This window comes from Scheffersomyces xylosifermentans, assembly GCF_036884685.1.
Source record: "Scheffersomyces xylosifermentans strain CBS 12540 chromosome Unknown RJT20scaffold_2, whole genome shotgun sequence".
In the NCBI taxonomy this organism is placed as follows: Eukaryota; Fungi; Ascomycota; class Pichiomycetes; order Serinales; family Debaryomycetaceae; genus Scheffersomyces; species Scheffersomyces xylosifermentans.
In genome coordinates, this window is record NW_027042940.1 from 2677934 (window position 1) to 2698626 (window position 20693).

At 39.5% G+C, this 20693-nt stretch overlaps 6 protein-coding genes across 6 annotated transcripts; 2 read left to right on the top strand and 4 right to left on the bottom strand. All coding sequences in view use genetic code 12, as the record gives it.

The window, feature by feature from the left end:
• Window positions 1–1815: 1815 nt before the first annotated feature.
• Window positions 1816–3876, top strand: RJT20DRAFT_133896 (uncharacterized protein; the record flags this gene model as incomplete). The annotated part of the gene is made up of 1 exon (XM_064918258.1): window positions 1816–3876. The coding sequence occupies one exon, from the start codon at window positions 1816–1818 to the stop codon at window positions 3874–3876; it is 2061 nt and encodes a 686-aa protein (XP_064776527.1).
• On the bottom strand, window positions 3763–5394 carry RFC2 (replication factor C subunit 2). Its single transcript, XM_064916772.1, has one exon. The coding sequence runs from the start codon at window positions 5244–5246 to the stop codon at window positions 4122–4124; it is 1125 nt and encodes a 374-aa protein (XP_064776528.1). The 5' UTR covers window positions 5247–5394; the 3' UTR covers window positions 3763–4121.
• Window positions 5395–7596: 2202 nt separating this feature from the next.
• On the bottom strand, window positions 7597–8673 carry RJT20DRAFT_133898 (uncharacterized protein; the record flags this gene model as incomplete). The annotated part of the gene is made up of 1 exon (XM_064918259.1): window positions 7597–8673. The coding sequence occupies one exon, from the start codon at window positions 8671–8673 to the stop codon at window positions 7597–7599; it is 1077 nt and encodes a 358-aa protein (XP_064776529.1).
• A 1739-nt stretch (window positions 8674–10412) lies between these two features.
• Window positions 10413–11095, top strand: YAE1 (Yae1p). The gene has a single exon (XM_064919701.1). It carries the CDS (start codon window positions 10530–10532, stop codon window positions 10953–10955), a length of 426 nt encoding a protein of 141 aa, XP_064776530.1. The 5' UTR covers window positions 10413–10529; the 3' UTR covers window positions 10956–11095.
• On the bottom strand, window positions 11096–13588 carry RJT20DRAFT_32023 (uncharacterized protein). The gene is made up of 3 exons (XM_064919702.1): window positions 12423–13588; window positions 12267–12337; window positions 11096–12212 (listed from the first exon to the last, which is right to left on the bottom strand). The coding sequence occupies exons 1-3, from the start codon at window positions 13319–13321 to the stop codon at window positions 11236–11238; spliced, it is 1947 nt and encodes a 648-aa protein (XP_064776531.1). The 5' UTR covers window positions 13322–13588; the 3' UTR covers window positions 11096–11235.
• A 2617-nt stretch (window positions 13589–16205) lies between these two features.
• On the bottom strand, window positions 16206–18758 carry RJT20DRAFT_32056 (RNA-processing protein). The gene has a single exon (XM_064919703.1). The coding sequence runs from the start codon at window positions 18465–18467 to the stop codon at window positions 16290–16292; it is 2178 nt and encodes a 725-aa protein (XP_064776532.1). The 5' UTR covers window positions 18468–18758; the 3' UTR covers window positions 16206–16289.
• Window positions 18759–20693: the final 1935 nt, after the last annotated feature.

A 20693-nucleotide genomic window follows, 5' to 3' on the forward strand; every position in this document is an offset into this window, starting at 1 on the left:
AGATCCTTCCACCTCGGTGAAGCTGGGCTTTATGTTTTGTATTTGGGCTCTGTACGTCAATTAATGTTCTCATGTTTAGAATAGTTGTGGCTTCGACCTATCTTGCAAAGGCTATGGGACTTTCTACGCTGCAATTCCACTAATAGAGCCTTCAACAATACTTCATGTCAGTTCTATTACATTGTAATTTCGTCTGCTTAGTCGAGAAGAGATTAGATGGTATCTTTAGAACAAAGTCGGCTTTCCGTACATCTAATTGTGATTACTGACAAGTTAATTAACATTTTCACAGCCATTGTTAATACGACGACCGTACGCTGTCTCAATGCCCAGAGTTTTGCTTCCTTTTTGGCCTCAAATGTAAACTTCGTATGTAAGGATGGACATTGTCCGGAAATGGAATTATGGTATTTCGGAGTATTTTCGGGCGAATACATTGTGTCTTTCTTGCATTTTTGGGTTGGCTCATACATAGGAATGGTTTTTTCACAGCCAATTATTAAGTTAACAAGAGGCCCCTTGTAAAAACCAACTACTCTACATAGTCAGCCAAAGGTTGGATTCCAACATTCAGTCCGTATCGAATACTCCTCCCATTCCAGACCCCATCTCCATATTCTCTTCTCTACTCTCAGTTCCCCACACCACTCTCCATCCAAAACCTATTCTTCATTACACTGACCTTTCTCGTCGCTCGTCTTCGTATTTTTCACAGCCATTTGTACCAGAAACAGCACCCAAAGTCACCACCAGAGGCCCATTCCCTTCCCCTATTTCTACCCAATTTTCATCCACCTTTTCTTCCCAGATTCCATTACTTTCCAATTTTCTCCCGTTTCCACACTCACCCCCCCCCCCCCCCCCCCCCCCCCCCCACCACATTCCATTCCATCTCTTCCACCACCACCTCGTACCATGTTTTTCACAGCCATTATCTCCCCCAGCCAACCACTGTGCTCCGTCTCATACAATCCAGCCAGAAGCCCTATATACAGGTGCTCTCACCACCCGAAAATTTTGTGGTGACAGCCAAAAAAAAATGGCAACTTCGAAAATGAATGGGCAGCTGTTGTGTTGTAAAAACAGAGAAGTTCTTTTTCTTGTATTGATAGATATATATATCAGGTGTATAGTAAAAGACAGCAGATAGCTAAGAAAGTGCGTGTTGGTATCAAAGTAGGAGAAGACATACAACGTGTGATCCGAGATACGATAAAATACACGATACAGAATAAGAATTGAAACAACGGAAAGATAGAGACGACGACGACGACGACGACTCAACAAACAAAAGTATTGATATATTTATATTTGCTAAAACACGAATTGAATTGGAAACTTGTCGGAATCAAATCGAATAGGAAAGAAGCTAGTGATTTGGAAACAAGATATCCACAATTGAACCGTCCAATTGAAAAGAAGACGTCCCACCACGTCCCTTCAGTTGAAACCACATTGAATCCAAGAAATTGGACCGGAACAGAGTTTCTAAACCATACAAAAGAGGCGAGTACCCATTAACCATTTCACATTGATAATTGTCCTTAATCATCATATAATATTTGAAAGTCCGATCAACTCAATAGTTTATATTCTGCCATCAACCAATTGCTAGACGCATAGAGAATTGTATAGTCATCGATTAAATTGTCCAAGAATATTCAAGGGGCATCAACTTTTTGACATCACAGCCCACTTTATATTATCACATTGATAACAGAATACATTGGAATCGCGTATTACAATCTTAACAAAGTTCATATCTAAAAGAATTTCAGCTATTGCCTACTCATAAATCACATAGAATCATTAGCAATGACAGATCAATCTAACCCCCTTCTCGTCGATCCTTCGATCGTCCAGATCTCGTCTAATTCAGATAATAAAGCTTCCACTCCCAAGGAATCATCTCAGAGGACGACCTCTATTCATAACCTCGAGCCAGGCAATGCCCTCTCGAAATTACTTGACTCAGCCATCGCTAAGGCCGCCAAAGAGTCCACTCCTGATCTTGTTCACCACTCCAGACTGGCCAGTCCGTCTCTTGATATCTCTAGCAAACCAGGCGCCGAGTACGTCTATAGCATTGAATTCTTGCTCTCGCTCAAGAACTCGCCACACGTGATAGACATGAAGGACTCGTCTGAATTACCAGATAAATCATTTTGGCGTTCTAAAGCAAAGCCACCAGCTCCAAACTCTAACCCAGGAGGAGAATTTGCTAATGGTAAGTTTCACAAAAAGACCAACTCATATACGCGGAGACATCAGAACGAGACTTGGGAACGTAAACTGGCGACGAGCACCGTGTTCGGAAAGACCGATGACCTTGATTGCTTATCATCGGAGAAGATATCGCAACTTTTGGGTGAATCGAACGAAGAAGTCCAGCCTGAGTGGGATTCAGCTGACTTGGGTGAAAGCAATTCTTCAGACGGGCTCAATTTGGGTCAAACTGTAGAAGATTTTGAGAAATGGAAGCACCAAATGAAACTTGAACAGAGAAGAAGAAATGGTGAGGTCATAGATGAGTCATTGGAGACACATCAGGAATCAGCAGCTGAAAAAGCAGGAAACGAGGTTGACAATTTCTTCTCATTCGTCAAGCCAAAGTCTCTTGATACCACCACTGCTCCAGATGCTTCTCATACGGCAAGCACTAGTGCTCCGGAAAGCGCCACATCTAAAAGCTCGAAGTTTTCCTCATTTTTTGGCACACCCGGCAAAGCTCCAGCTCCAGTCGCAGCTCCAGCTCCAGCTCCTCCACAGCAACAGCATCACCAAGAACCTTCAAGAGAGCACCCCCCTGGATTTTCCAGATTTTTTGCGGCTCAACCTAGCTCGGAACAGCCCACTAATTTTCAAGGAGCTCCAAATCAACAACTGCAACAGCACTTACAGCATCTAGAGCAGCAAAATTTGCAACAAATCGAGCAACAACGTTATCAACAACATCAACAATACTTACACCAGCAACAATTGCAGCAACAACAGCAGCAAAGAGCAATTCCTTCAACGTCAAATGCGAATAACTCGCAGAAAGAGCAACAGGGCCCATTACCAGGCCTTCCCGGAATGGGTGGTCTCCCAGGTAATTCCAATGACTCTTTCTTCATGTCGCTTTTAAACAAGAAAGAGTCTGGACAACCCGACGGAGGCAACGCACCATCTTCAGGAATGGCAGCCTTGTTTCCAAAGGCTGGCAATGGACAAGTACAAACTCAGTCACAACTGCAACAGCAGCAGCAGCAACAGCAGAACCAGCAACAACAGCAACAACAGAATCGGTCCCCTGAGCAATTGTTCAATCTTCAACACCAACCTTCTCCTCCACAACTTAGAAGAACACAAGGTTCAGAACAGAGAATTCCTATTCCACCTCAACAACAACCCCAACAACATCAACAAAGTCAACAGAACCAGCAGAACCAGCAAAATCAGCAAAATCAACAGCAACCTCAACAATCTCCACAACAGCAGCAATTGCCTCCATGGATGAAGCAGTTTCAAGGAAGAATGCCTGGTCCACCTCCACCTCATATGCATTTCCCTCCTAACCTTCAGCCAGGTACGCCAGGGTCAGGCCCAGGTACACCTACAGGTGGACCACCACCTCCTGGAATTTTTGCCCAGGGATTCATGCCACCACCTCCAGGATCAATACCACCACATTTCGCTAATGGCAATCCTAATGGCCCATTCATGCCACCTCAGTATATGGGTTTCCCACCAGGAATACCTCCTCCACCTCCTCACTTGCAACAACAACAACAACAACATCAACAACAACATCAACATCAACATCAACAACAACATCAACATCAACAACAACATCAACAACATCAACAACAACCAAGTGGCCGTAACCAACTTTAGCTTATTGGCTTGAGCTGAACGCTGTATACTATGTAGTCATATTGAGATAACGAGGTAAGAGATATATATTGAATTCAGTAGTTATAGATAATAATATTAACTGAAGACTGTAACGTGACATATGCCGTATTAAGTATATATTAATTCTGGTTTCTACTAATGCTTAATTCAGAATCAATTGCATGATTATGAAGTTGCACCAAGTTACACCCAAGCTACATATGATACATCTGTCACTATTATAATCACAAGATTTTAGCTACTTGTAAGCACAAGTCTAACAACTGAACATGTTCGTCGGTACCATTGTTCAAACGTTTGTCCACAGTGAAGAGCGTCTTGGCTATACCATTTTTTGCTAATGAATTGATCTGATCATCCAAAATAAACTTATCGTGTAATTGGTCAAGCACTTGTTGGGCACTCCAACCCTGTAATATGATTTCGTTGATCTCTGTAATGATCCTTTTATGGTCTTTGGCTTTAATCACTTCTGCTATTTCGTTAATTACAGAATCTGAAATCACACCTGCAATCTCTCGCACTGAGCTGATTGTTATCGTACCATCAGCGTTTGTCTCACCTTCCTCACCTAGCATCTGGACGTCTTCGTCTTCTAGATCTTGGGCTCCTTTCAATGAATTATTCAACTTAGTAGCAGACTGAAGGAATGTGATTGCTTTTCTCAAGTCTCCGCCTGAAATTTTTAAAACTTCTTCTAGAACAGGCTCATTGCGGTTAAGGTTTATATGCTCTTCCTCTGCGATATATTTCAATCTGTTTAATGCGTTGTCGTTATTTAAAGACTTGAATCTGAATTTTGAGCATCTAGACGCTAATGGGTCTATGATTCTGGTTATGTAGTTACAAATTAAACAGAATCTAGTGACACTAGAGTAGTTTTCTATTGTTCTTCTCAATGCTGATTGGGCATCGTTTGTCATGGAATCGGCCTCATCCAAAATGATGATTTTGTACGGTGGGCATGGATAATTTTCCAAATCATCCTTAGTCGGGTTAGAGACTGTTAAACGGGCAAAATTCTTTATTTTCTGACGAACAATGGAAATACCTCTTTCATCGGAAGCGTTGAGCTCTAGCACTCTACTTTTGTATAAGTTTGGGCCGTACAATTGCTTGCTGAGAGCCAAAATTGTCGAGGTTTTACCCGTTCCTGGCGGCCCATAGAATAACATATGAGGCAAATTAGCGGATTCTATGGTCTTTTTCAAGACTTTCACCGCGTGGTCTTGTGCAGCAACATCATCAAGGTTCTTGGGACGGTACTTTTCAACCCAAGGAGTATGTTCAAGACGTTCTTTTTCGTATTGGTCGGCTTGCTGCGACTTTTGCATAAGAATAGAAGCCATTTTATGTTTGTAGGTTTGCTGTAACGGTGCTTTTAACTCTTTTCTTATCTCCCAATGGCCTATTTTACAGCCATATACAACTTCCAAAGTCGTCTTTGAAGGCTCTTAAAACTGAAAAGTTACGAGAAATCGATTTTTTGAACGCGTCAGATATGTACTGCATGTAGTGTGATATTTAGGTGCAAATCTGTTGGTGTATTGTGGTATGGATGTTCAAAATGCTGGCTGCGAAGTGCAGGTCTTTATTGGGTGTATTTATGAAGAGAGCAGGAGGGAGGTAGAGATGAACATAGGATATGGTGGGTGATTTCTATGTTATGTTATAGAGGTTGATGTGAGGTTGGGGAGAGATATTAAGCTGGTGTCACCACTTCCTTCAAATAATTAAATAATAAAATTTTTTTTAAAAAAAAGAGGGAATAATGCAGACTTCATTGATGTTTGCAATGGATATTGTTACTGTTGGTAGTGCTCGCTGGAGCTTAGTGTTCACCATGAAAAGTAGGGCCTGTCTATTTTTATTATAATTGGTTGCTGGACAAAGGAAACGTCATAAGTTAAAAACGTGGTTTTATCTGAAGATGCTCCCCCATTAAATAGGCCTTTCTGCCTTGGCTTCATTGTACTTTGTGAGTTGCTTGGCAGGCCAGGTCGTAATATAGCCGCATAAGGCTTGGAAATGGAAAAGCGCAAGTATGATAATGTGGAGAATATAGTGTTGGTAGCGCCGAATAAACGGCTGCAAATTGATGTTGCTTTAAGGGTCAAGAAAGTTTTGGGGGGTTAACAAAAGCGAGATCACAAATCTGGCTAAGTAGGGTCCTATACTAAGTTGTCAAATAATTGAAAGGATGGCTCAGCTAAAGGAATGTCATAAATCATATACAAATCACGTATTTGTTATTTTGTACTGTGTAAGCACGTAGTGACGACCAATATAAATAACCAATGGGCGTTATCCAAAGAAATGCCATTCTTAAAGTTGGGTTTTCAAATCATAATCCTATTTCATGGGTCTAGACATGTTACCGAAAAGTTCGGCCGAACTTTTTCATAGAATACTCGTCGTTGAGTACTTTCTAAATTTTCAATGTTAGTTGTAACATCTTGGTATACGTTGAAACTGGGTTTCACCCTCGTCCAGCTGGAATTGAGTTTGGACTTGCATCCATAGCAATCCAAAACTTGAATAGACGTGTTTTCATGTGTAGAAATTCTGCACCCTTGCTGAATATGTGCATTAAGCATAACTCACAGGGGCCACGCCTAGATCTCGGCAATTCATACCTTTTTTCAACTACTTTTAATATCGCTAAACTCTATTTTTCATGCATTCAATAATAAAATTGGTATGGAACTATCACATGTGTGTTATTGTATTCCGAAAATAGTACCTTTTTGTTGTTCTCATGTCAACGTTTGCTTAGATTTCTGCTATCAACGTTGAATAGCATCCCTTGTAAGGGCTCAAAGTCAAAAGCTTAATTGACTTGCATCGTTTTCCATCCCGCGATTTTATACTTCTTTGGAAGAAGTATTGGGATCAACTCGCCTCTAGAAGGTTATCCTGTAGAATGCTCTTACTACCAGCCACTCTCTTTAAATTTCGTACTCGCGAGATATTGCCCCAAGGGGGTGGCTTACCAGATTTGAAAAATGCAACATGTTTCATTGCGGGCGAATAATTCTACACGACATGTTGGAAGTATAGCCATGTTGAATTGCGTTCCAAGTTGGTACGGGGCATGAGTTGAAAAAAACAGGGAGCTCCGAAATTATGAAGTTAAACTTTGCAAAAAAGCAAATCTACGAATTACAATTATTTCTAGACGAATCTTACATTGATGGAGCATATATAAACGAGCCCTTCGCCTTAATGAAGTCATAATTTGCACATTACTTGGATTAATTCTCGATTTATGGAATCAAAAATTAGGTTCTTGTGCAAGTAGTATATGTGCCATGGCGCCGATTTGCAGTCAACGATCCCTGGAAGCTAATAAATCTGGTGATATTAATCATAATTCTATTATGATACAACTTATTTTGTCTATGCTAAACATGAAAAACTACCTTTATCTCATACTATAGCCACCAGAATGGAAATATAGTTCCATATCCAGTGGAACCATTTCTTCTGACTTCCTCAATAGGAAATCCATCTTGACTTAATGAAATGTAACAATTATATCTTAGGCATAACGAACAAACACATACTCCGTGGCTCAAACAGTGAAATGGCGAGCTCTCTTACATTAGACTTGAACACGTTGTGCTCCTGAATTAAGTAATTTTCTATCTTGGTGTCGCATGTTCTCAGCCATTATAATTGGAACTGAAAGAGTTATCTCTACTGTACTCCTATCACAGACAATTCTAATGTCCAAACTCTCCTTATATGAACCCTAACCGTAAGCTTTTTAAGCCCTGCATCGAATAAGTCCTCTACATCCAAATCGACGTCTGCCTCTTCGTTAGACCACCAGCATTTCCTGGCTGGCTTTCTCCAGAACAATAAAAGCTTTGTCTGGTTGGTGTCGACTGGTTTCTTCGATTTAGACAAAGACCTTGAAGCTGCTCTACTAGCACTATTAGCAAGCGATGCAATTCTTGACCTAGATCTCGACTTCGTAGAGGCATTAGATGTGACTGGTGACAAGGAGTTAGTAGTACTTGGAGCTAATGATGGCGACTCTGGTGGGGTAGGAGGGGAAGTTTTAAGTCTGACTAACAGCAACGACAGGATTACACATTTAGAGGGCTCAAGTGAGCGACTTCCCCAAACTCCCGTGGGGTCGAATCCGGATGAGCAAAGCATGTCGAATAAGTGCTGTTCAGCAGGTCCGAGTTTCTGTTCCGTGCTAGCGGGCAAGTTAACATCATATCCAAGACCTGAAAAAATGAGCTTGTTTTTAATTAACTCAGTAGACACTCCAAGCTTCAAATGACGCATCTGATCAGCATTCAATCCTGCAATTGGTGGTATGACGTAGTAGTCTAAGTCCTCTCTGAGGACAATAATTGCTGGTTTACTTTGAAGGACGTTTTCTTGGTGTGTTCGAGAACCGTGGAAGCTTACTTGAGGACTCATAGATGGCATTTCTAGCAAATCGCGTTGTGCTTCGCTGAAAACATCTATGATATATTGAAAGCACAGTGGCTCAAAGTTAACATAGACGATATCTTCTTCCGTCAAATTCGTAATAACCTGTCCATTCACGTCGAGAAATACACCGTTGGGGAAAAGACAAAGAAGAATACTTTCTGGAAGCCCCATAAGCTCGTCACGAGTGATGGTAAACTCTGTCCCGCGGATATTGAGATGAATTTTTGAGTTGAAATCGACGGAAGCGTTAGAATCGTTTTCATAAGCTGGCGTTGGAGCATACGACTCTGGGCTAACTTGTGTGATGATATCTTCTGTCATTGTTGCGGTGAATGCTGTACTACTTGTTTGGGTGATGAAGAATGCTTTGACTGTGGGTATCGAAGAAATAAAGAACGATAACAAGGGATCTAAGTATTTATTAGGGCCCTTTTCTTATGGTTTAAAGAAATAGCTGCTGATAATGTGTATCTGAGCTTTAACCGCTGTACTAATAAGATGCGCTATGAGTGTATGGGACAACCCTTTGCTTTCGTGATAGCGGCTTGTGAAAAATCCGAATCTTCAAAAGGTTGATGTTATCTTTGAGATTTTAGGCTGTTTATTTACCAAATTCTTGCGACGGTTGGTTGCCAGAACCAGAAACTGTCACTTTAACAAGATGGAAGCCGCTGTGGTAAGAATACACTCGCTCACAGGAATGTAACTTGGCCCAACAAATACGATTGAAATGCTGGATTTCTGGGGATGGCAGCGATAATTTGAGCAGCCGCTGAGGAAACAATCAGTTCCGTGGTGTTTATAATCTAGCCGATGGGGATGAACTGTAACGGTAACTGGATGTTGACGAACCGTGGTGTTCTCTTTGTATAAAGATTAAGGATGGAATGGATTTTTCGACAAGCGACATGAACGGCGGTATGCGACATTTTTGCTAGGGGGATTTTTGGGGGAGGAGGAAACCGAAGGAAATCGAAGCAGAAGGAGAAGGTTTTTTTGTGAGCGCTCCAGGAAAAGTTTGTTTCTTGTGTGTCTTAGCGAGCCAGGCTCAGGGTACGGTGGATAAGGTGGTGTGTAATGAGAGTTTTATGGGAGTATTAATGGGAGAATTGATGAGAGTAATGAGAGGAGGTGGTTATGGGATGAATATGGTGGGTATTATGGAACCGAATAGATTAAATTAATGGTGGAAGAGACTAGAGGGTAGAAGTGGTGGAGTGAGAAAAAAGAATTGAATAGTATACTGTAGTAGACAGATAGTATACTAAAGAATATACATACTATAATAAAGAATAGTAAGAATACACTGAAGAATATAGAAAGTATACTGAAGGATATAGACAGTACACTGAAGAAATATAGAAGTAATAATACATAGACATCTTCTGTGTAAAGAGTTGACAGGCGTTTTAGTAGACTTGATTGCTTTTTTTCATTTCTTTAAAGGAGATTGTTTTGAAGATCACAAAATTGACTACTTTTAGTACGACCTTGAACATAGTAACATAAACCCATATATACATACACACGCACACAGTGGGCAAAGAGTCAAAAACAATTGCTACGTAGTATGAGTTGAGAACTCTTCGGCATAAGCAATACCTACCATTGGGTTTGTAACTCCTTCATCAATACACCCTTCTTGTGTTCCATATATATCTACATAAATTAATTCATTATAACTACCCTCAGCACTAACACTCTTCTAACTTTTAACTCACTCAAACTTTCGGTCCGCCACCAGCCACCAGCCATCTAACAATTTGCGACATTACTAGCCTCCGCCCGTTGCACATTTACTGCAATTTGTCTGGTCTGTCCTGACTCATTTCGTGAGACATCGCCGAATAGAAGAAGTTCTACCGAGAGTGTAAGAGAGAGAGAAAAAAAGCTTAGATTGCTGGGACTTCGATGAATGCGGTAGTCAAGTGCGCATATTGTCATAAGTTAGAGAGAGGTGAACAAGAAGAAACACAGAAGAAAAAAATAGTTGGGGGATTCTCAGTTATGACGTAAATGCTGGAGATTTACGACACAGATTTGAATAATGCGACAGATGTCCCATCGCATACGATCTCTAATATATACGAAATTATACGGCATTCATGATGATACGTCTACAGACATGGAAATACCCTGATTTACAGGAGCCAAACTATTAAGACGAGCAACCAACAATGCCTTGCGAGGGTGAATGCAGTTGCTCGAAAAAAGGCACCACAGACGTGCAAATATCGTCCTCGGCCAATAAAGACTCTAACGATGACGTATGGGATGAAGATCGCTCAGTCAGCTCAAATGCCGATATTCAGCGAAGCCACGAGAAACAGGGCTATTTGGATGGCCTCTCACATGCAAAGGAGTCTTCTCTTCAAGCAGGTTTCGATACTGCTTTCCCTTCGGGAGCACAATTAGGAATCGCCGTGGGCAAAATATTGGGCAAGCTAAGAAGTCATAATGACGAGGCTTTATTCATACAAGGGAAACAGGAGTTGAATATAGGGAAAATAATGGATAAGAAGTACTTTAATGATGAATTGGAATTGGCTGGAGAGCATGAAATAATATCCAAGTGGCAAAAGATAGTGGAGAATTTGAAATAATGCAATATTCAGTTTTCCAAGAATTTATCACCTTAAATGGTTCAAAAATATAGAGCTTTATGCTACCTACGAAAACCAAGTGAACTATACATTGGCCCTTTAGGCTTCAAGAACATGTATATATTCTTATCTTACCACAGATAGATGGTACTAATTAATGTATATTAGTAAATGCAGATATTATAGAATACGAAAATCACGGAGTAAATATATGATATATGAGATTTCTCTCTTCATTAGTACTCAAGTATTCCAACTATCCAAACCACTAATCCTGAAGTCATCTCGTAGTTGGCATATCGTTGGCTATTTCGTTATTCAAGTTCTCATGCAATCCGAACAACTTCTCCTGGAATTTGAAACGCCCCTTGGACCAATCTATCCATAACTCACTGATCAAGTATTGAGTCTCTTGGAACATCAAGAACTCCTCGAAGCAACAATTCTTAATTAACCAATCCCTATTGAGCTGCTGGAAGATCTCCTGTTTATCATTAATTATGACTTGACGTAACTTCGCCAAATCGGCTCCCTTTACATCAGCATCCTCCGTGCTCGACTTGTTGTATTTAGCTTCATTTTCTCTGATCCTCTTCTCCAATTGATCAATGGTGTTTATGGAAAGTCTCTTCGTTCTCTCAAACAACTCCTGAAGTGAATATAAATAATCAAGATAGTTCTTAAACTTTTCTAATATAATGGTGTTTATGGAATAGCTGTCGTCAATTAATGTCTGACTGGACTTGTTAAAGAACTCGCTAATGTATCCTAAGGAGTCATTTATCAAGTTGATATCATCTTTAGTTGAGTTCTCGCCAAGTAGTACCTTATTTTCATTCGGATAAAGCTTTGTATTGAGAGATTTGAAGTTGTTGATCATTTCGACAAATTTTCCGTTGTCGTAACTGATCTGTTGTTGTCTTTTTTCATATCTCTCTACAAGCAACACGGTCTTTGTCCAAATCTCTATAAGTTTGTTAATAGATTTTTCTGCACCTTGCCAGTTCTGGAGAAATTCCTCTCCAATCTTTGGCCAGATCAAGTTAATGAAATTTGTCAGGATCTTCTCACCCTTGAATTCAATGGAATTGTCGATCTTTGCTTGTTTACGCCAAGTCTGAATATCGGTTGGAACACTAAGAAATGTAATCACAACTGGTTCCTGCTTTAACACTGGATGCTTCACAAGCTGATTCAAAAATCTATGCAAGCCACGGCGACGTCTCTGGAGAAACTGCGAGTCTGGAGATGACCCTACTATAAGATATTAGTATTTGTTTCAAATAAAAGAATTAAACTGAAAATACGTACCAGAAAATTTCTTTGGGGGTAATCCTGGGATTACTCTGAAGGGATATTTTTGAAGGAGGAACTCAAGAAGCCTATAATGAAGTTAGTAGTTGGTCTAGAATGGGAAGCTTTGATGCACAAGTTTGACATCTGCATCGGAAATCCTCTACTACATACCATACAAAGTCGGAGTAACGTCTAATGACCTTTTTGGTACCACCATGGCCATTCATTCCTAATACCAAGTCATGTGTGATAATATAATTGATATGCTTGAACAATAATCCCTCTTTCTCTGGCACTTCTTTTATCTTTATCAAGTCGTTTGCATTAATCAATGGTTTGAATGTGTCTCTGATGCTGTTTACGTGCTTAGTGATATATGAATTGTCCACTGGATCTGGTCTATTGACTATGTTGTCGTTGTTTATCAATCCAGCTGACGAATGGTCTGCTAAAATAGGGTCCAGAAGTTTCACGGGTTCATCTTCGACTAACGACGATTTCGCCAATCTGGCATTTAATGGATCGATAAAATCTGAATCACCCAGCCCGTTCACCACAGCATCCACAAACTTGGAAGGTAACTGTGGAAGGTTGTTCAATCTAAATTGCAAGGTCACATAATCACCCGATCCTGGTACATCAATCTCCAAGGCAATGAGCCCTAGCACTTGGTAAAAGTTGTTTTCTATTGTCAAAGGAAGCAAATTGTGGTCATAGATGATATCTAAAATCTTACTTTTCTGGTAATTGGTTACAAAGTCCAACTGGATCAATCTAGCAAACACCAATGACTCCAAATCATTGACAGTGCTCAACTGTTCCGACAAAGCAGAATGAACCTTCAAGTACGATTCTGGAACGTTCGAGAGGCTTATTGTGTTCTCTTCATCATCATCGTTATCGATGTTGGTTGTATTCAAAAGTTGAGACGAGGTGAGATATGAGCTTCCTTGTCCATATACTGGCAAGGGTGATACCGTCAGAGAGTGGGAAGGTTGGTTTGTTGTGTTGTTCTCGGTGGCCCATCCATTTTCCCAAGGATCGGAAGTTTGGTAGATGCTGTTACTCATGGTCTGCTGTATGCTTTCTTTTGAGCTGGTGTTTGAATTGAAAGTTTAACTTGTTACTCGTAGCAATGAAACGATTAAAAACAGATCGGCTAATGAGAATACGGTCCGATCAATGGTGGTTGGGTGGCGGTTTTTCGCTAATTAAAATCAATCACAATGTGCACAAACTACACGACAGCACCTATAACAATCAAGAAGCCAATTGATTGGTTGTGGCTCCTGTTACTCTATGGTTGTACAGAAGAAACAGTCATTTGATAAGGATCATTTTCTTTGATTGGTGGCTCAGTGTTTTGAGTGTGTGTTCATGGTAGCGCGGGTTCAATGCGGTTTCTTTGTAGCGCTAAGGTAATTGATTCAAAACTATGGCTGCAAAGGTAGGCTAGGAGAATCGACCTTTGGGTATACATATGAATGTCGACTATTTAAGTGTGAATGTTGACTAAAATAGAATGAGTGTCCACTATTTAATTATGAATGTCGACTTTGTAAGTATGAGTGTCTACTTTTTCATTTTGTTTGCTAGCAGTTGTAGTATTAGTTCGTGTTCTCTGAGTTGGGGTAGGATCTACTTGTTGCTTTGATCTATGACTGTAGCATCTGAAGATGACTACTACTATGTATTGTTCTCTCGTTTAGAGCATCACCGGCCCTTGTCTCGTCTTAATAGTGATATCGGTAACAGATACTGCAATTCTGGTTTGTTTGCTGGAAAGCGTCCTCCCTGGGACACCTTCAAAATAACTATTTGGCCGGCAGCTTTTTACAATAGCTTGAATATCTCCTATGGTCAATAACTTGAATAGAATCCCAAGGATAAGATTTGGTGACCGTGGCGAATTGATGAATTTTCAACGACTTACCCCACATCCAAATGGCACCCCTCTTGTTCTATTAACGTTAAATTCTCAGTGTGGGTTCATTTCTTCACACACGTTACAGCAATATTTCTGTATAGACACATAATATATGATCTTCTCATACGAATTGGGTAGAATCAGTTGGGTACTGTTTCTTTCGCGTTGTTAGTTGCAAGTAGATGAATTCCTCAGAAATTGAGTATACTATCATCAAGTGCCCACATTTACCGTACCCAAAATTAAAATGGAAGCTAAACTCCTTCGAAGTGAAAGGAGTGTTCAACTGGCTTTAATAAACAATTATCAACCCCTCTTGAAACTATATTCCAAGCTTAGTATGTCAAAGACAACGCTATTGGAGAAAACTGGCCACTTCCAACATACTCAGATTTCGGGAACATCTTTCCGCCCCCTTATTGTGCACTTTAAGAGACAACTAGGTCCATCTCTCCTCAGCTATGCTATTCAAAGCTCAATAGATGAAAACGAGCTGCAAAACAGGCTGCAAGTGCAGAATGCTTCAGGGAAAACATAGTTCTCTAAAATATATATATATATATAAATATATATTTTCAAAAGTACTTTTCAACTTGGTTGCAAGAAAATACTTGGGCTTAGTACTAATTGGGTTTTCATTCAGACTACATGACCTTCTCATTACTTATGGTATATGATTTCCTTTCTTGCGAAAGAAGGCGAATCAAGTGGTACAAGATGAGCAGCCCAGCAACCTTGGAACATGGATTGACTCTTAGGTCAGAAGTAGCAAGTTTCTTTTACAGAAGTGATAAAGAAGCTATTGCTGTGAAATCTATGCTTAAAAAATAGGGACGACGTCGCCATGCAGATAAAGAATCCACACAATCCTCTCGAAGATGTTGCTCGCAAGGAGCAAAAGAAAAGCACAGAAGAGAATTAGGTTAAAATTCACAAGGATACAGCAGACGAGTAATTCGAGAACTTTGACAACCCTAAAGGTCAAGCGTTGGCTCAGATTGTCATCTTCCCAGCATAGCTACTAACGTCTTCTTTATAAAAGTAGAATCAAGTATTGGATTATTTATAAAAGAAATTCGAGACATGATAGTTTAGATCAATTATACCGAAGTATTGTCTACAAGACGTCATTACATATTTACTATTGCCTGTTGTTATGACTACAAATGTTGAAATACCAGTCTTCTTCTTGGAGACACCACCACCAAAAGAGGAAATTTCATCTTTTTGCAGCAATGCCTATGTGTAGGAACGATGCATACAATATATATAACTGACCCCTTGAATAAATAATTTCTAAATGCTTCTCATAGCCATTTTATAAACTGGTCAATTTTTTACATTTCCAAGACCAAACTTGAAAATTGCATTTATCGAATGCTCCTTTTCAATTCACTTAGACATGCGTATAGGCGCTGTTTTCCAAGTTCTGGTAATCAAATCTCCGGTCCTAGACATGTCACTCTGGGAAAATCTCTCATAAAGCAACCAATGTATTTTAGTGGCTATCCAAAGGACGAGCTATGTAGAAAAGACTCGAAGGGGAATATACTTGTTAACCAAAAAATTGATGATATTTTGAGCAGCAGCGCTGAGGCACTCTTCAGAATTTATTTAGATATGCCTATACATATACAGAGATATTAACTTACAATAGCCTTCGTAAAAATTCATTTTAGAGAGTGTTTCTACTGACTGGACATGATGATTGGAAGATTGAATCTGTGTCTTCCTTTGAATGTACCATGTAATATAATTACTTTCTTCTGATACTCCACCGCTGCCATGAATTTGGGCAATTTACAGATTTATTCACTACTACTTCAAGAATATATATTTCATTTGCTCTTGTCAATGATTGGAATTGTATACTTTCATTACCTAAATTCATTTTCAGGTGTTCCTTTAGTATTCTTGAACATTTTGGGATTTTAATTTCATGAATTTAAGCAAATATTTAGAATTTGAGATGATTTCTTAAGTGTGCATAACTCTTGTCGTCTCTACAGATCTCTTATGTTGAGCATTCTTCCAGATACTACGGCTAATACAATTAAATTGTATGCAACTTAAAATTAGTCTACATGCAATTCTAACTATTAAAGATTATCTTATTTGTACTTTTCATACAATTTGTTGGCCTCGTCACGTAAATCCTCTTGATCGCTCTCGCCTAACTCCTTAAGCACGTTAACACAGGCTTGTTTCACCGGAGGACGATACATGATCAAGAACTGCAATGCAAGAAAACCGATTTTTGATCTGACGGGATCGAAACACAAGGACTTGATACGACCAACGAGATCTTCGTTCAAGTATGGCAAATCGCTCATAAGTCTGATGAAAATCTTACGGTCATTAGGTTCCAAGAATGGAATCATCGCATCTAGAACTTTTCCAGCCCACTTATTGTAGACTGGAGTATCTCCCAAATTGGGGTGTGCTGTGTCGACAGGACCTCCTTTGCTTTCTGCAGCTTCCTGCTCTCTCTTGAGTGCAATCGCCTCATTAAATACCTTTTCGCTATACCACTCCTCGTTTAACCATTCAATAATTAAATCGATACGGCCATGGATGTTCTCCAAGAAGTAATCAAAAATAGCGTTTCTGACCATATCGCTGATAGCTTCTGCATTCTTTTCATCAGGTGATGTCTTATATTCTATTCCCTCAAGTGATCTCATTCCTCTCGACGCCAATCTAGTTAAAATAACTATCCAGCTATCCTTTTTCCAAGATTTAATTGCAATCTTGGTCAATTCTTTACTAACATTCACGTCTTGCTCTTCTGATGCTTTAACTTCATCCTTATCTTCAACATTAACAAAATTTGGATTCTTCGCCAAATTGAAGAAATTCTTGATTATGATATTGATGTGATCTTTCTTTTCTTGGAAAGAGAGCTCCGCGGGAGGCGGTAAGGTGTAAATGGTATCAACATCAAAATTGCCGTCTTCTTCGTCATCATCTTCTTCGTCGCCCTCTTTTTTCACTTCTTTCTTAACTGTGATTGGTACGGTAGATGGACCACCCACTATTCCAGGATATGATTCTACTGCATCAACATAACGGTCACTGATGATTTCTAAAGCTTTAGATAATCTTCCAACTGATACTTTATTTAAGGCATTGACAACCATGTTAACCAATATATTTTGTGGCACTGTCGTGATATCAAAGTTATTCAGCTCGTCATCAACATCAGTCAATGAGTATAAATTCTTGTAATCGATAGTCTTCAATTTCTTTGAAGGGTTTAAGAAACCTTCGAACTTTCTCTTTTTTATGCTGGGTTCATCAATAGCAAAGATATTCTTTTTTCTGATCTCGATTCCTCTGTCTACCAAGAGGTTGAGCTTCTTGCTTAACGAGTTCTGAAATTGTGGTGGAACAAGAGCGTGCCTCGTGATATGCTGGATAAATACTTTCAATGATCTATCCACGTACTTCTTGGCCAACTTAAACTGTTCTACGGTTTGATAATTGGATTGCAATTTGATGTTCGTATCGTAACCTTCAATAATACTCAATATCTTATTGGCATATTGCGGCTTTCTCTTCATGATAATTATGCTGTGGTTCAAAATGGCTGACAATAAAGGAGGTATGAGGATGTCATAGGAGAATATTTTCAACACTAAGTCAAGTAAACTTTTGGACTCATACTCCATATTGCTGTATTTGATTAAAGAATGGTCAGGACTAACCTTGTTGAGAGAGAATGTGCTTGGGGGAGGCGTAGAATCTCCACTTGCATTCACTACAGTGGTCTGCAGTTGGTAGTCAATTACGATTATAATAAACTTGAGCAACTCCACCTTTGTGTGAATATTCCTTAACATATCATGTTCCACGTTATCCGAGGGAGGTAAAGGAAAGTTAGACTGAAATTTGTTGACTAACGAATTCTTCAATTCTGTTAGTTTGCTCCACACCTGATTGCAACCATCATTTTCCGCCACATATTGGAATACTAATTTATATATCACACTTGAGATATCGATAACGTATTGGAATGTTTTCATATCCTTGATGTTGGACAAATAAATCAATGAGTCGAGAGAGTCGATGGCTAAATCGACTTTGTCAGCATGGCCCAATTTATCATTATTCACAAACGATTCTCTCAAGAATTTGATACACCATTCTTGAATTTCTTTATTATCGTTTCGTAAGATACCCAAAATCATTCTTAACACCTGTGGGAACATCTTGGGCTGAGTGAATGCTAAGGTACGAGCCTCGTTCAATGGCTTGATGTAATCCTTATTTTCTTCTTGTGTAGACATTATGAGAATATGCTGATGATAGTATACGGGGAGTTCTATGAGTTAATTTATGGAGTGATAGAAGGAATCTAGTTATGGTTCTAATTGAATTGGTCACTTTTCCTTGAAGATGAATACTTGCATAGAATATATGCTATATACGATTGTTACTGAAACAGTTTCCTGAAAAAATCTTGAATTGGTGGTTCTTTTTATGTTTTCCGTGATTCTTACTTCTCAAAAGATTCAAATATGATCGCTAAGTATAAGTTTGACGGCAATAAAATAGCAATAGGATACTTCTTTACAACAAAGTCGTTCTTATTACTTCACCAATATACTTCGTTTTAGAAGAAGAAAAATGCTCGCTCGTTTTTCTAAAACAAATCAAACAATAAATTACTATACAATAGACTATCCACTTACAAGACGCTGACCTTTATTTCTTCAATTCAGCATTTTACAAAACATCCTCCGAAGAACTTCGATTTCTTTAAAGCATTTCGTTGCTTTGGAAAAAGAGGTATGAGAGGTTACCCGGATTCCAAGTCAGCTGACACAGAAATGACAAAGTCGTGTATATAATGATTGATCCATGCCGCATCAATAATATTTAACATCCATGCAGCAATAATGGTTGATGATGCTCATAGAGGAGAACATGGTTATATGGTTGTGAATTTGTACCCCAACATTGTCATAGAGAATGGAGAGGGAGGACCGTATATTATCGTCTACATGACGAAATGGATCTATGATAATCTTGGTGTATGATGACGAAACTAGGAATTGCATTAAGTAAAAGTCTGGTCCCTTGCCCCTCCCCAACGTCAAGAACATCTATTCTCACTGAGTCGTCCGTGCTCGACACGAATTTTTCAGTTGTGAATGTTTCAGCCGTACCACTCCTTTCTTTTGAGCCACTGAGTTTATTGACGTGTCGTGGTGACGATGGGCTGGACCGCGTAGAAACTAGGAATGTGCTCCCGGAGGCCAACGGGTAAAGGCGACGAATTTGCCGACTTAGATGACTTCGCTGAGGTTCACTTCGTGTTCAAGGGAAAGATCCACTAGAGGGGAGGGGGGGGCCCTTAGATCTGGTCTCACCATCAGTTTTAACGGTTACAGAGACAATTTATTCCGTATATTATCTAAAAATTACTAGCATCATGCTCGTATATAGTGGGATTTAGCCAAGACATTTTCTAGGGCATGATGCTGGGTAAAACGGGGGGCTCCAAGTGCTCCACTAGATAATACAGAATGTACTAGGAAGAGTAGTGGCTAGTATTATAAAATTATTGATATTATTATTATTTTTATTGTTAACACGGCGATAATATCACTCCAATTTAAATGTCACTAGATTTTAAATGGCTCTCTCTCAGAATGGAGCTCTTCAGTTAGCTGTACCGGTTCTTATTTGTTACTATAATTCTCACCCCATTGAGCAAATGGAGTGCTGCACCGTCGTAAAGTACGGCAGCGTATTTACTTGGTTTCCCTGCGGATACACTGATACACTCTTTAGATACAGACACCGAGGCAGACACCGAGGCAGATACCTACAATTTAGAATTTTTGAAATAGAGATATCTCGTGTTACAAACCATGAGAAGTTCAGATCAACAGTTTCATTCTATTTTATTAATTTTTATTCAATGAATATAATGAAGAAGAAAATTCATATAGATACATAATATGGATATTTTTAGAAACTTTTCTTTTGTCCAAAAGGACTTTCAAATCAGTCCTCTAATCCACACCATTCCCATGCTAATTCCCTAATTCATATCCTCTCTTTCCAATACCCCCCATTGGCTTCTTTTTTTCTCTACACTCTCTCTGTTTACTCTCTGATTCCTCTCCCTCTTTTATCGTCTCTGCTGCTTCCTCCTTTTTCTTGTCGCTAAAAATAACCCTCTCTTCCCACACAAAATTCCCACGCACCGCGTACCATAAAAATACTGCAAACAAACAGACAACAAAATAACGGCAAATTTTCTCCCCATTCTTAATCGGTTCGTAGAAGGATCTAGGACATGTTTACTTAGAACAACACCGGCGGATAAGATAATAATTAGCTCAGCTGTCAGCTAAAATTGGACTGGAAGTAGCTAGCTGGTTTTTTTCTTGGACTGTTTACGAAGAGTTCCGAAAATTTGCATTAGTGCCATTGTTTTCTGTGAGAATCTGGAATTGCAGCACCCCGTCTGTCGTCACAGAATCTTAAAGATTCAAGATAGA